Source organism: Podarcis muralis, chromosome 16, assembly GCF_964188315.1.
Source record: "Podarcis muralis chromosome 16, rPodMur119.hap1.1, whole genome shotgun sequence".
NCBI lineage: Eukaryota > Metazoa > Chordata > Lepidosauria > Squamata > Lacertidae > Podarcis > Podarcis muralis.
In genome coordinates, this window is record NC_135670.1 from 26,352,085 (window position 1) to 26,364,206 (window position 12,122).

Consider the following 12,122-nt stretch of genomic DNA (forward strand, 5'->3'; position numbering starts at 1 on the left):
AGAAGTCTCGCGAGAACCTGTGCTTTGGGCGCATGCGCCGTGCCACAGGCCTGAGGAGAGCCGTCCGTGAGGCACCGCTGCCGCCGCCACCGCCATCATGAGCACGACGTTGGCCAAGATCGCCGAGATAGAGGCCGAGGTAACCCAACCAGCGGCGACTGAAAGGCTCCTCGGCTCTCCCTGTGGGGCCCCAACCAGCGGCTCCGCCCCGCCCAACTGGGCTGTGGAGGAGTCGTGGTCGCGGCTCAGTAGAGCCTCCGTACACAGCGGCAGTCTATCTGCTGGGGGTCAACAATGCGGGAGGCTGGTAGAAGCTTGCTGGACTGAGGTCGAATAGTATTCATGACCCCCATCCTGGTGCTTTCCAGATGTTCCTGGAGTGCAGCTCCCATCCTTATCGCTGAGCATTGCCGTGTTGGCTGATGGGATTCGGAATCCCCAGCAGTACCTGGGAGACACCATGTTGGGCAAGGCTGGAGCCCAGGGGAGGGAGATACAGTGGTACCTCGGGTTAAGTACAGTGGTACCTCGGGTTACATACGCTTCAGGTTACAGACGCCGCTAACCCAGAAATATTACCTCAGGTTAAGAACTTTGCTTCAGGATGAGAACAGAAATCGGGCTCCGGCAGCACGGCAGCAGCAGGTGGCCCCATTAGCTAAAGTGGTGCTTCAGGTTAAGAACAGTTTCAGGTTAAGAACGGACCTCCAGAACGAATTAAGTACTTAACCTGAGGTACCACTGAACTTAATTCATTCCGGAGGTCCGTTCTTAACCTGAAACTGTTCTTAACCTAAAGTACCACTTTAGCTAATGGGGCCTCCCACTGCCGCCACGCCGCCAGAGCCCAATTTCTGTTCTTATCCTGAAGCACTATTTCTGGGTTAGCGGAGTGTGTAACCTGAAGCATATGTAACCTAAAGCGTATGTAACCCAAGGTACCACTGTACTTATTTGTTTTGTGCGTGAGCCCCCCCCCCCCCCCCCCGCTTTCCACCCTTGTATCTGTTTGTTTATGCTCTGAGACTCCTTGGGCCCTGCCTAAGGGTATGTAAAATTAATAAATAAATAGGAATAAAGAGCACTGGCCCTGCCTGGTGCTAAGGGTTGCTGAATGAAGTTGGAGGCTGGTGGGCTTGTGTCTTCTGAGCACAGTGCAGACAGGCCTCCTTGCCCCAATAAAAAAACAGATAGCTGTGGCTTAGGTGGCTTGTGAAGAGCAATTGCTAATGGAGCCCGTTGGAGTTGCAGCACCAGGTTGGCTCTGTGTTTTTCAAACTTGGGTCTCCAGCTGCTGTTGCACTGCAACTCCCATCATCCCTAGCTAGCAGGACCGGCAGTCAGGGATGATGGGAATTGTAGTCCAACAACAGCTGGGGACCCAAGTTTGAGAAACACTGGGCCTTAGACAGACCCAAGGAGGAGACAGCAGAGGAGGGATCTATCCCAGCTATAGGCTGCAACCGCTAGTAGTTAAGGCTGAAAGTGTGCAGCTCACACAGTGTCACCCAGGAAGCTTCATGGCCAAGCCAGGATTTGAACCTGGATCATCCTAGTTCTAGTCCAATCCTCAGGAAAACAATAATTGTCTGAAAAGTGGGATAAAAGTGCAGCAAATAAACATTCAACCTCTATCTTCCACAACACTGTTGGGGTTGAGCTCTGATTCAAGTTAAGCCTTGAAAACTGCCACCCTTCCTTCTGCCTTTGTCCGAGTTTCCTAGAGAGTAGGAACAACCCTCTGTAGTTCTTCTGATGGGACAGATACTCTTCCTGTCTCCCTTGCATGATTTGCAGACAACTCCTCACTCCTTTAAATCTCTTCTGTGGCAGGGAAGAGTGACCTGTGCCCTTCAATGTAATATGCAAGACCTTGGAACAAGGTTGGTGTCACCAGTCTTTCCCATGGAAATCCTGGGCTTGTGCAGCCCTCCCTGATCTTTGTCTTCTCCTCACTCCACAGATGGCCCGCACACAGAAGAATAAGGCCACAGCTCACCATCTGGGGCTGTTGAAGGCACGTCTGGCCAAACTGCGCCGAGAGCTCATCACCCCGAAGGGAGGTGGAGGGGGTGGTCCAGGAGAAGGTATGCACAGTATTCCAAGAGGATGGAAATGAGTGGCTCAATCCTCAAGTTGAAGTTTGGAGATGGTGCTGTTTTCCTCTTGTTAGCAGAAAAAAGAATATACAAAATACACCAAAAATAATCACTTGCTTTGGAAATTATACAGAATTTTTATTATTTAAGATGCTGACTGTAAACTGCTGAGGTAGTGACTAGGAAGGGTGGTGACTGGTTTGAGTACTTTGAGTAATTTCCATGGAGGCGCAAGTTACAGCAACAGCCAAGGCAACATTTTTCCACCTTCGCCGCATCAAGCAGTTGGTCCCTTACCTTTCGCGCCCCGACCTGGCCACAGTGATCCATGCGACGGTCATCTCCCGGCTTGACTACTGTAATTCACTCTACGCATGGCTGCCCTTGAAGCTGTCCCAGAAACTCCAGCGGGTACAGAATGCTGCAGCGAGGCTCCTCACGGGGTCTCTGCCATGGGAGCATATTCACCCAGTGCTTTTCAAGCTGCACTGGCTCCCGGTGGAGTACAGGGTCAGATTTAAGGTGCTGTTTTTGACCTTTAAAGCCCTTCATGGCCAAGGACCCTCGTACTTACGGGACCACCTCTCCTGGTATGCCCCACGGAGAGCCTCAAGGTCCATAAATAACAACACCCTAGTGGTCCCAGGCCCTAAGGAAGTTAGATTGGCTTCAATCAGAGCCAGGGCCTTTTCAACACTGGCTCCGGCCTGGTGCAGCGCTCTGCCTCATGAGACCAGGGCCCTGCAGGATCTGATTTCTTTCCGCAGGGCCTGTAAGACAGAGTTGTTCCGCCTGGCCTTTGGCTTGGAGCCAATTTGATTCCCTCCCTCCCTCTCTTTCTTTTTTATTTTCCTTCTCCTCCTGCAATGAGGCTACATTTTAATATTTTAATGTTTCATTATTTTAATGTATTTTATTTTTGTTTTTAAGTTGTAATCATTCTTGTTTTTATTATTGCTTGTAAGCCACTCTGAGCCCGGCTTTGGCTGGGGAGGGAGGGCGGGGTATAAATCAAAAATTTTATTATTATTATTATTATTATTATTATTATTACTTCTCCCTACTGTCCCCCCATGCATGTTTATTCAGATGTTGAACACCTGAAGGTGGCTTATAGTTCAGGATTATATGTACACTTGGTGTCATGTGCTTTTCCTCCCCTCTCCTCCTCTGGTGATGTAATACAGATTTTGCTTCAGTTTTTAGTTGGCCACAGTTGCACACTGCGTCTGAACCCTAAACCAAACATAACTGTGTGTGAATCCTAAACGTAGTTAGTCTTAACTATGGTTCACTGTTGAAGTCTTCATAAACCATAGATGGCTTGTTTCAGTAAATTGTTGCTGAGAGTAACCCCAGTTTGGACATAAGACTAAACTTCAGTTTGTTAAAAACATAAGCAAAGTTTCTGATCTCCTTGCAGCCATATTTGATCAGGAGTTGGGCTGGTGGGAAGTTGCAGGGATTTAAAGTCTTCTCACGTAATGCTAAACCATATGCCAGTGTAGCATCTGATTGGGACCTGTATTTATTATGGATGAGCAAGACTTTGAGGCCCTGATGCTTAAATAAAACCTGTTAATAAATCCTATGGGCAGATAAAAATATTTCTCTGATAGGATACCAAATCTATCTCAGGCTGAAGATATCATCCAAGGGGGCCCAGCCTGGCTTGCTGAGATGACTCTTTTCTGGCTTTCTCCAGAGGTCTTCTCCCCTCCCTTTTCATGCTCCAACTTCCTGGAGGGGCCTGGCACAACGAAGGGGCAAGTGTAGCCCATCTCTTCTGCAGCCTGTCAGTAACAGTACTGATTTCTGCATTGAAGGTTTTGATGTTGCAAAGACTGGTGATGCCCGAATTGGTTTTGTGGGCTTCCCATCCGTGGGGAAATCCACTTTGCTGAGCAACCTTGCTGGAGTCTACTCGGAGGTCGCTGCCTATGAGTTCACCACGCTGACCACGGTGCCTGGTGTGATTCGATACAAAGGAGCAAAAATACAGGTGAGCTCTCTAGATCTGGAGTGGGAGTGTATGTGAAGGATGGAATATCTGAAATATGTATGAAGGGCCATTTCCCCCCAGTACATTTCTGGTCTAGGTAGGGAGATTTTTCCTTTTGTTTAATTAGAGCTCAGTCTGTACATAAAAGTGGATCTGCTTATTATGATGGTATCAGCTGACTTTTCCAAAGTCAAGCCCTCTAGCATAGTATATTCTAGCTATACCAGGAACAGCTTAACAGGATGCTCTCCAGGGATAGTGAACTACAACTCCGATCAGCCCCAGCCAGCAACAAAAAAATTCTAGAGGGCACCATCATGGCCACTCCTGATCTACACTGTTTGGCAGCAGATCTCCTGGAGATGCTTTTGATGGTATCACCTTTTATCATTAGATGTACAGGCACAAAGAGTGACAAATATATAAGAGTTAAATGGCAATGGAATGCAAAAGTACAGTCTCTGGCACTTTGATTAGAGCTTAAATGTAGGCAAAACAGAGCAGTAGTATTTGGTGACAGAGTTCCTCAGCAGCGCTAAGATTATTGTGTTATTTCCTGTCAAGGAACAGGAAACCATTGCCTCTATTCAGACTCAAGTGAATGAAGCTGATCAGTATTGTTAAAATGTTTCTGCTGGTGGATTCTGGCTTGCTGACTTCTATATAATGGGTTTCTTTCCTCTTCCTTAAACGCTACAGCTTCTGGATCTTCCAGGAATTATTGAGGGTGCAAAAGATGGGAAAGGTCGTGGTCGCCAGGTCATTGCAGGTGAGGTTGTTGCTCCAGTATCAGAAATCCTTCTCTGCCCTATCCATCTTTTTGTGCTTTTGGGAAGGAGGAATCTTTACAGATATCTTTCTTGTCATTTGATATGTTTTGTCCACTGTGTTCTATTTTGTGAATGTTTCGTCTCCATATAAAGCAGAGGTTTGACTTTTTCCGGCATTCTGGCTTAGAGAAGCAGATTACAAAACAGGAGTGGGAAGTGCTTGGCACAGGATGCAACTCTTTCTTTCCAACTTCTTTGAAGAGGCCAAGCAAGCGTCTTTTTTAATCCTTTTTTTTCTTCTCAGTTGCTCGAACCTGCAACCTTATTCTGATAGTCCTGGATGTCCTGAAGCCCCTGGGACACAAGAAGATAATTGAGAATGAGCTTGAGGGCTTTGGGATCCGACTGAACAGCAAACCTCCCAACATCGGCTTTAAGAAGAAGGACAAAGGAGGCATCAATCTCACAGCCACCGTAAGCAGGCCTGGGCAGAAAGTGTGTGCGCCTCCTGCCTTGTCACTGTGACAAGGAGAGAGCTCTTTGGATAATCTGAATGCTCTTCTGACTGTGCCTGGGTAGTTTTGGAAGAGAGCTATTTATTTAATTACATTTATCTGGGGACAATCCTTGCTGATCTGGACAAGGATCCCACAGCTTTGAATGGGGCCTCACTTTGACATAGATTTATTTGTGAGAACAGTAAGAGACTTTTCCTTGTTGCAATGGAAAGGGAAGTATGCTGTGCCATTAGCTGCTGGAATATGGCTAGTTGTACAGAGATGAAAGTCTCATCTGTTGCTCCACCCATTTTTGCCTCTGGCTGTGCCCATCACTGACATGAAGCCCTCTGGCTGAGAAAGGATCTTCAGATCTATAGAGCTGCGACTTACTCACTACCGTATTTTTCGCCCCATAGGACGCACCGGCCCATAGGACGCATCAAGTTTTTTGGGGGGGAAATAAAGAAAAAAAATTATTTCCCCCCCAGGCACTTGTGGGGCCGGCAGCGGGGAGAAGCGCTCTTCTCCCCGCAGTCCGCCTTCAGACCAGGTCCGGGGACAGCGGGAAGACGCGGTGCGCCTCCCAGCCGTCCCCGGAGCTTGCAGGGCAGGCAGCGGGGAAAAGCGCTCTTCCCCGCTGTCAGCCTCCAAACCACTTCGGTGTCCCCCGACCTTGTGGGGCTGGCGCTGGGGCTCTCCTGAAGCCTGGAGCGCACCAACCCCTCTCGCTCTCCTGACTTCAGTGAAAGCCTGCATTTGCCCCATAGGACGCACACACATTTCCTCTTCATTTTTGGAGGGGAAAAAGTGCGTCCTATCGGGCGAAAAATACAGTAATTTGGTTACCACAAGCAAAGAACAGAAGCTTCTTCAAATAGCTCTTATGGAGTAATAGCAAACCCAAATCTGGGTTCTTCAGAGTTACTCACCTCCTAAATATCTGAATGGTTCTTTTGTTCTTCCATTAGTGCCCACAGAGTGAGCTGGATACTGAAACTGTGAAGAGCATCTTGGCGGAGTATAAAATTCACAATGCTGATGTCACGCTGCGTAGTGATGTTACTGCAGACGACCTCATCGATGTGGTTGAAGGAAACAGGTAGTGTGGTGGGACTTGTGAATCAGACTGATTGATGAGGTTTACTAGGCTGTTGGGGTTGTTTATACTGTGTCGCAGATGCCTTTCAAATTCTTCAGGGAATCAAAATCCAGTGTGCGTTATATACTGTGCAAAGCAAGCACTTTTATCATTATGAATGCAGGCTGTTTGGGATGTGCTGGGGGGTTGTGTTGTGGGTTTTGTACTTTTGGAAATCCACTCTTGAAGAGAGTCTGATTTGTGAGGAGGCCACCTGCCCTCCCACTTGATTCCAGTAGCAAGGAGCTGTGTAATTGCTCTTGTAACTGCTGAAAGGTGTGGAATAGTTTTCTCGATGGAAGACCAAGAGTGCAGGATGGTCTTCTTTGTTTTGGGACACTGGAACAAGTGCTAAATCTTTGTGGACGCATGTGGGCATAGTAGTTTGGATGTACATAAAGGCTTATTCCAAAATACACCTGTCTTGTAACCATGATCATTAAGGAGGGACAGAAGGGAGTTTTTTAAAAAAGAAATGTGTGTTGTCAGTGATAATTTATTCGCTCTTACAGAGTTTACATCCCATGCATTTACGTGCTGAACAAAATTGATCAGATCTCCCTTGAGGAACTAGACATAATTTACAAAGTGCCTCACTGTGTTCCAATCTCTGCTCACCACCGGTGGAATTTTGATGACCTCTTGGAGAAGATCTGGGACTACCTAAAACTTGTGCGAATGTGAGTCAAGTGTTTTGCATTGTCCAGGCTGAAAGCGTCTTTGGTTCCCGTTTACTTGGAAATCTGCAGCTGCATTTCCTTCCCCACTGTCCTGGTTTTGAGCTGGCTGACTTGCAGGCTGGTCTTTGAAGTTGGCTTTTCTTCCTGCTTTCTTGCTGTAATCATGTTCTGTCCCATGGTGCCACATGTAAGCCCTAAAATAGCTTTGGACAGTTGTCAACAAAACCTTTGTACAATTCGGCATCATTGCAGTTTTCTATGACAGGATAAATGTTGTAGGGTGATGCCTTCAGCAAATAGGATGGCTATTCATCGGGAATGGTGGGAATTGTGAAGGACCACATATGAGCCACTTTGGACTTTACGGGCATGTTTCAGTGCAAAAAAATGATAACTTTATGCACATTGGAAATTGGCCTGACATTGAGAAGAGTAGGCTAGGATCGTTCTCTGTTCTCTGTGCTGGGAATTCTTTTTTATTATTATTTTTTGTTAGAGTTGAGCGTTTCTTTGTGCTATCCCACCACTTGAATTCTGAAGCACTACAGTTCAGACACAAGGATTTATCTCATCTGTTTTCTGTTGCTGCAAAGCAGCCTTCTCCAACCTCGTGCTCTCCAGCTGTTTTGGGTAGCAGCCCTAGCCAGCGGCTAGGGATTATGGGAGTTGGAAATCTGAAAACATCTGGATGGCACCAGGTTGGAGAAAAGTATTCTAGAGGGTATGACCTGAACCAGTGGGTTCAAAGTACAAGAATTTTGATAAAACAATAGAAATAACTTTATGTCAGCACAAGTTATTTGGAACAGCTTGATTTAATGGTGATGGGGGACTCCCCTGCACTAGAGCTTTTAAGCAGAGGCAGGCTGGCTGGCTTCCTATCAGGGATGCTGCGGTAGTGGGTGTCCTGCATTAGAAGAGTGTTGGGCAAGATGACCTCTAGTCAGTTCCAGCTCTATAATTTTGCAAACTATTACACACCCCTCCTTCCTGCCAAAGGATCCCAATGTGGCAAACACACAAATAATAAAGGCAATTAAAAACATCTGAAAACAATTTTAATACAGCTGCAAACTGGGAGAGATCTCTTTTTAAAAGGCTTGTTGGAAAAGGAAGGTCTTTGAGAGGTACCAAAAAGACAGTGGAGATGGCCCCTTCCTAGTATTCAAGGCGACAGAGGTGTTAGATGATGAATCTTTGCCCTGGTAGAAGGGAAAGCTTGTTTGAAATGTATCTGTGTTTTAACATGCTGTAGCATCTCCTTTTGATGACTCTAAATTTAAATTGCAGTTACACAAAGCCCAAAGGGCAGCTACCAGATTACAGCTCTCCCGTAGTCTTGCCTTACTCTCGGACCACAGTGGAGGATTTCTGCATGAAGATCCACAAAAACCTGATTAAAGAGTTTAAATAGTAAGTACGGCCTACAAAGCAGCCAATTTTCTCCCGCAGTCCTTGTAATGTCACAGCACCAGGCGACAAAAACATCGACTGAAGCTTCCTTTCAAACAGAAAATGACTAGGCATTGGGAGGTTCAGCATTTCTGTGGGAAATTAACTGTAGTCTTTTGTCTGATCGTTTTTCTATTCTCCTTGTAGTCTTAGACAGCCTCGAAAGCACTGGGTCACAAGTACATGGCTTTTCATTCAGTTTTGCAAAAAAAACCAAGCCTTTGAAGGATATTTCTCATAGTACTATCATTGTGATGGAACAACTTGTACTTTGTAATTGAAAAGTGCATCAAAGGGCAAGAAAGCCATTGCAGCAGAAGGGAAGAAACAGTTCTTGGTAGTGGAAGATAAGTTGCCCTGCTGAACCAGAAAATAGATTGTTACAATGACATGCTACATGGGGCTACCTCAAATACTGTTTGGAAGCTCTAGCTCAGCAGTTCTCAACCTGTGGGTCCCCAGATGTTGGACTACAACTCCCATCATCCCTGAGCTCTGGCCTTGCTAGCTAGGGGTGATGGGAGTTGTAGTTCAACAACATCTGGGGACCCACAGGTTGAGAAAGGCTGCTCTAGCTCATGGGTAGGCAAACTAAGGCCTGGGGGCCGGATCCAGCCCTATCACCTTCTAAATCCGGCCCGCGGACCGGGAATTAGTGTTTTTACATGAGTAGAATGTGTGCATTTATTTAAAATGCATCTCTGGGTTATTTGTGGGGCATAGGAATTCGTTCATTCCCCTCCTCCCCAAAAATATAGTCAAGCCCCCCACAAGGTCTGAGGGAAAGTGGACCGGCCCCCTGCTGAAAATGTTTGCTGACCTCTGCTCTAGCTGCTGCTGGGCTCTGGAGTAGCATGCAAAATCCAAATCGTGTTATTCTCTGTGAACTGCTCTGGCTGCCAATTCTGAGCAAGGTTTTGATACCGACTTACAGGGTTCCAGAAATGTCTGAGCCCCCCAGATGCTAGATGGGACACATCTGTTGGTATCTCCCAGGCCACCAGTTGAGATCTTTGGAGTAGGCTTCTGTCATTTTGGGCAAATAATAATAATAATAATAATAATAATAATAATAATAATAATAATAATAATAATAATTTGTACCCCGCCCACCTGGCTGGGTTTCCCCAGCCACTCTGGGAGGCTTCCAACAAAGTATTAAAATACAGTGGTCTTTTAAACATTAAAAGCTTTCCTAAAGAGGGCTGCCTTCAGATGTCTTCTAAATGTCAGGTAGTTGTTTATCTCTTTGACATCTGATGGGAGGGCATTCCACAGGGCGGGAGCCACTACCGAGAAGGCCCTCTGCCTGGTTCCCTGTAGCTTTGCTTCTCGCAATGAGGGAACCACCAGAAGGCCCTCAGCGCTGGACCTCAGCGTCCGGGCAGAACGATGGGGGTGGAGACGCTCCTTCAGGTATACTGGGCTGAGTCTGTTTAGGGCTTTAAAGGTCAACACCAACACTTTGAATTGTGCTCGGAAACGTACTGGGAGCCAATGTAGGTCTTTCAAGGCCGGTGTTATGTGGTCTTGGCGGCCACCCCCAGTCACCAGTCTAGCTGCCGCATTCTGGATTAGTTGTAGTTTCTGGGTCACCTTCAAAGGTAGCCCCACGTAGAGCGCATTGCAGTAGTCCAAGTGAGAGATAACTAGAGCATGCACCACTCTGGCGAGACAGTCTGCTGGCAGGTAGGGTCTCAGCCTGCGTACCAGATGGAGCTGGTAGACAGCTGCCCTGGAAACAGAATTGACCTGCGCCTCCATGGACAGCTGTGAGTCCAAAATGACTCCCAGGCTGTGCACCTGGTCCTTCAGGACCAGGGAGCCCTCCACACCAGCCTTCCCCCTGTCCCCCAAGAACAGTACTTCTGTCTTGTCAGGATTCAACCTCAATCCATTAGCCGCCATCCATCCTCCAACCGCCTCCAGGCACTCGCACAGGACCTTCACTGGTTCTGATTTGAAAGAGAGGTAGAGCTGGGTATCATCTGCACATTGAGGAACACCCCGTCCAAACCCCTGATCTCTTCCCAGTGGCTTCATGTAGATGTTAAAAAGCATGGGGGAGAGGATGGAACCCTGAGGCACCCCACAACTGAGGGCCCAGGGGTCTGAACAGTCATCCCCCTCCCCCACTTTCTGGACACGGCCCAGGAGGAAGGAGCGGAACCACTGTATAACAGTGCCCCAAGCCTATGCAGGGCATCCTTGAATTTATGAAAATTCCTGTTACTGAAGACATGTCAGGTGTCATTATCACTTGTTCTGTCATTTCCTGAAGGTAGGCTGATCATGTCTGTTAGGATGTATTATCTTACTGCTGTTTTTTAATAGCCAAAACTATTTTATAAGTGCTGTTTGCTGCTTGTTTTATATTTTATTTGTGAGGCACTCAAGAGAATTAAAGAATAGCGGCCAAGAGAGAGATTAGTGAGATTCTCTGACCTGTAGAGTATCTGAATTTCTGAGGAAGCCTCACTGCTGCTGGTCTATGTAAACTGTGGAAGTGTAGTGTCTCAACTAAACACTTTTCTTTTTCAGTGCACTTGTGTGGGGCTCATCGGTCAAGCACAACCCACAGAAAGTTGGAAAGGATCATACCTTGGAGGATGAAGATGTCATTCAGATAGTGAAGAAATAAAAAGCTCGACTGGGCAATTAGTCATGACTCCTTCTCCTCAGTGACTGTTCAAAAGCTTGTTCTATTTGCTGGATGGTTGAATGTGTGTGTGCTCATTCCTATCTTAATCCTCCTAGGAAAGTCAGGTGTATTAGCCATGGGAGCAATGGAAATCTGCTTACTGTGTGAGGCCTTGGTCTCTATTGCTGTTTTGACTGACTGCACAGCCTCACACTAGGGCAGGGGGAAGCTAACCTGTGGCTCCTCCCCACCCACAGCTAGACTGTAGCTCCAAGCAGCCAGCCTGGCAAGGGGGAGGCACAGCCCAACAGCTGGAGGTCCACAGCTTCCCCATCCTTCCTGTAGTGTAGATAAAACATACAAGGAAGAAAATGTGCAAGCCTTCTGCTTTGCTTTGTGCATGAGAGGCATACAAAACTAGCATTCTTGTCATTATATGCTTGTGTAAATAAAGCATGCAGATAAAAACTCGAATATTAATTCCAGAATGGTGCTCATGCCTAGAACCTAAACACTGTATGCGTATAACAAGCTTTTGCGAGTATGGGTTAAGAGCTTTGCTTTTTTCCACCTCACTCTTCCCCCGAGGATTTTAAGACTGGCACCTCTCATTGCTGTTTGAAATACCTAGAAATGTTTTCAAGCTTTTCCAAAATTGACACAGCTTTGTACAAAAGGCGTCTCTGGTATACCAGTGATGATAAACAGCTGCCTATGGAAAACCCCACACATCACGTGTGTGCAAGAGCCCATTCCTGCTCCCCACTGAATGTGGCATTTAAATACAAGAGTGGTGGTGGTGGAGGTAGAATTTAACTATCAAGATTAGACAGTCAGGAA

The 12,122-nt window shown here is 46.8% G+C and overlaps 1 protein-coding gene across 1 annotated transcript; it reads left to right on the forward strand.

Moving 5' to 3' along the window:
• On the forward strand, window positions 1-11,762 carry DRG1 (developmentally regulated GTP binding protein 1). The gene is made up of 9 exons (XM_028710144.2): window positions 1-139; window positions 1,964-2,087; window positions 3,926-4,101; window positions 4,801-4,870; window positions 5,176-5,345; window positions 6,340-6,470; window positions 7,022-7,189; window positions 8,480-8,602; window positions 11,183-11,762. Exons 1-9 carry the CDS (start codon window positions 98-100, stop codon window positions 11,280-11,282), a joined length of 1,104 nt encoding a protein of 367 aa, XP_028565977.2. The 5' UTR covers window positions 1-97; the 3' UTR covers window positions 11,283-11,762.
• Window positions 11,763-12,122: the final 360 nt, after the last annotated feature.

Bases quoted from the DNA above. Each gene is read 5' to 3' on its own strand.
- DRG1 (XM_028710144.2), top strand. From the start codon at position 98: ATGAGCACGACGTTGGCCAAGATCGCCGAGATAGAGGCCGAG. The intron at 140-1,963 runs GTAACCCAACCA...CTCACTCCACAG, and splicing joins TCGCCGAGATAGAGGCCGAG to ATGGCCCGCACACAGAAGAA. The intron at 7,190-8,479 runs GTGAGTCAAGTG...TTTAAATTGCAG, and splicing joins TACCTAAAACTTGTGCGAAT to TTACACAAAGCCCAAAGGGC.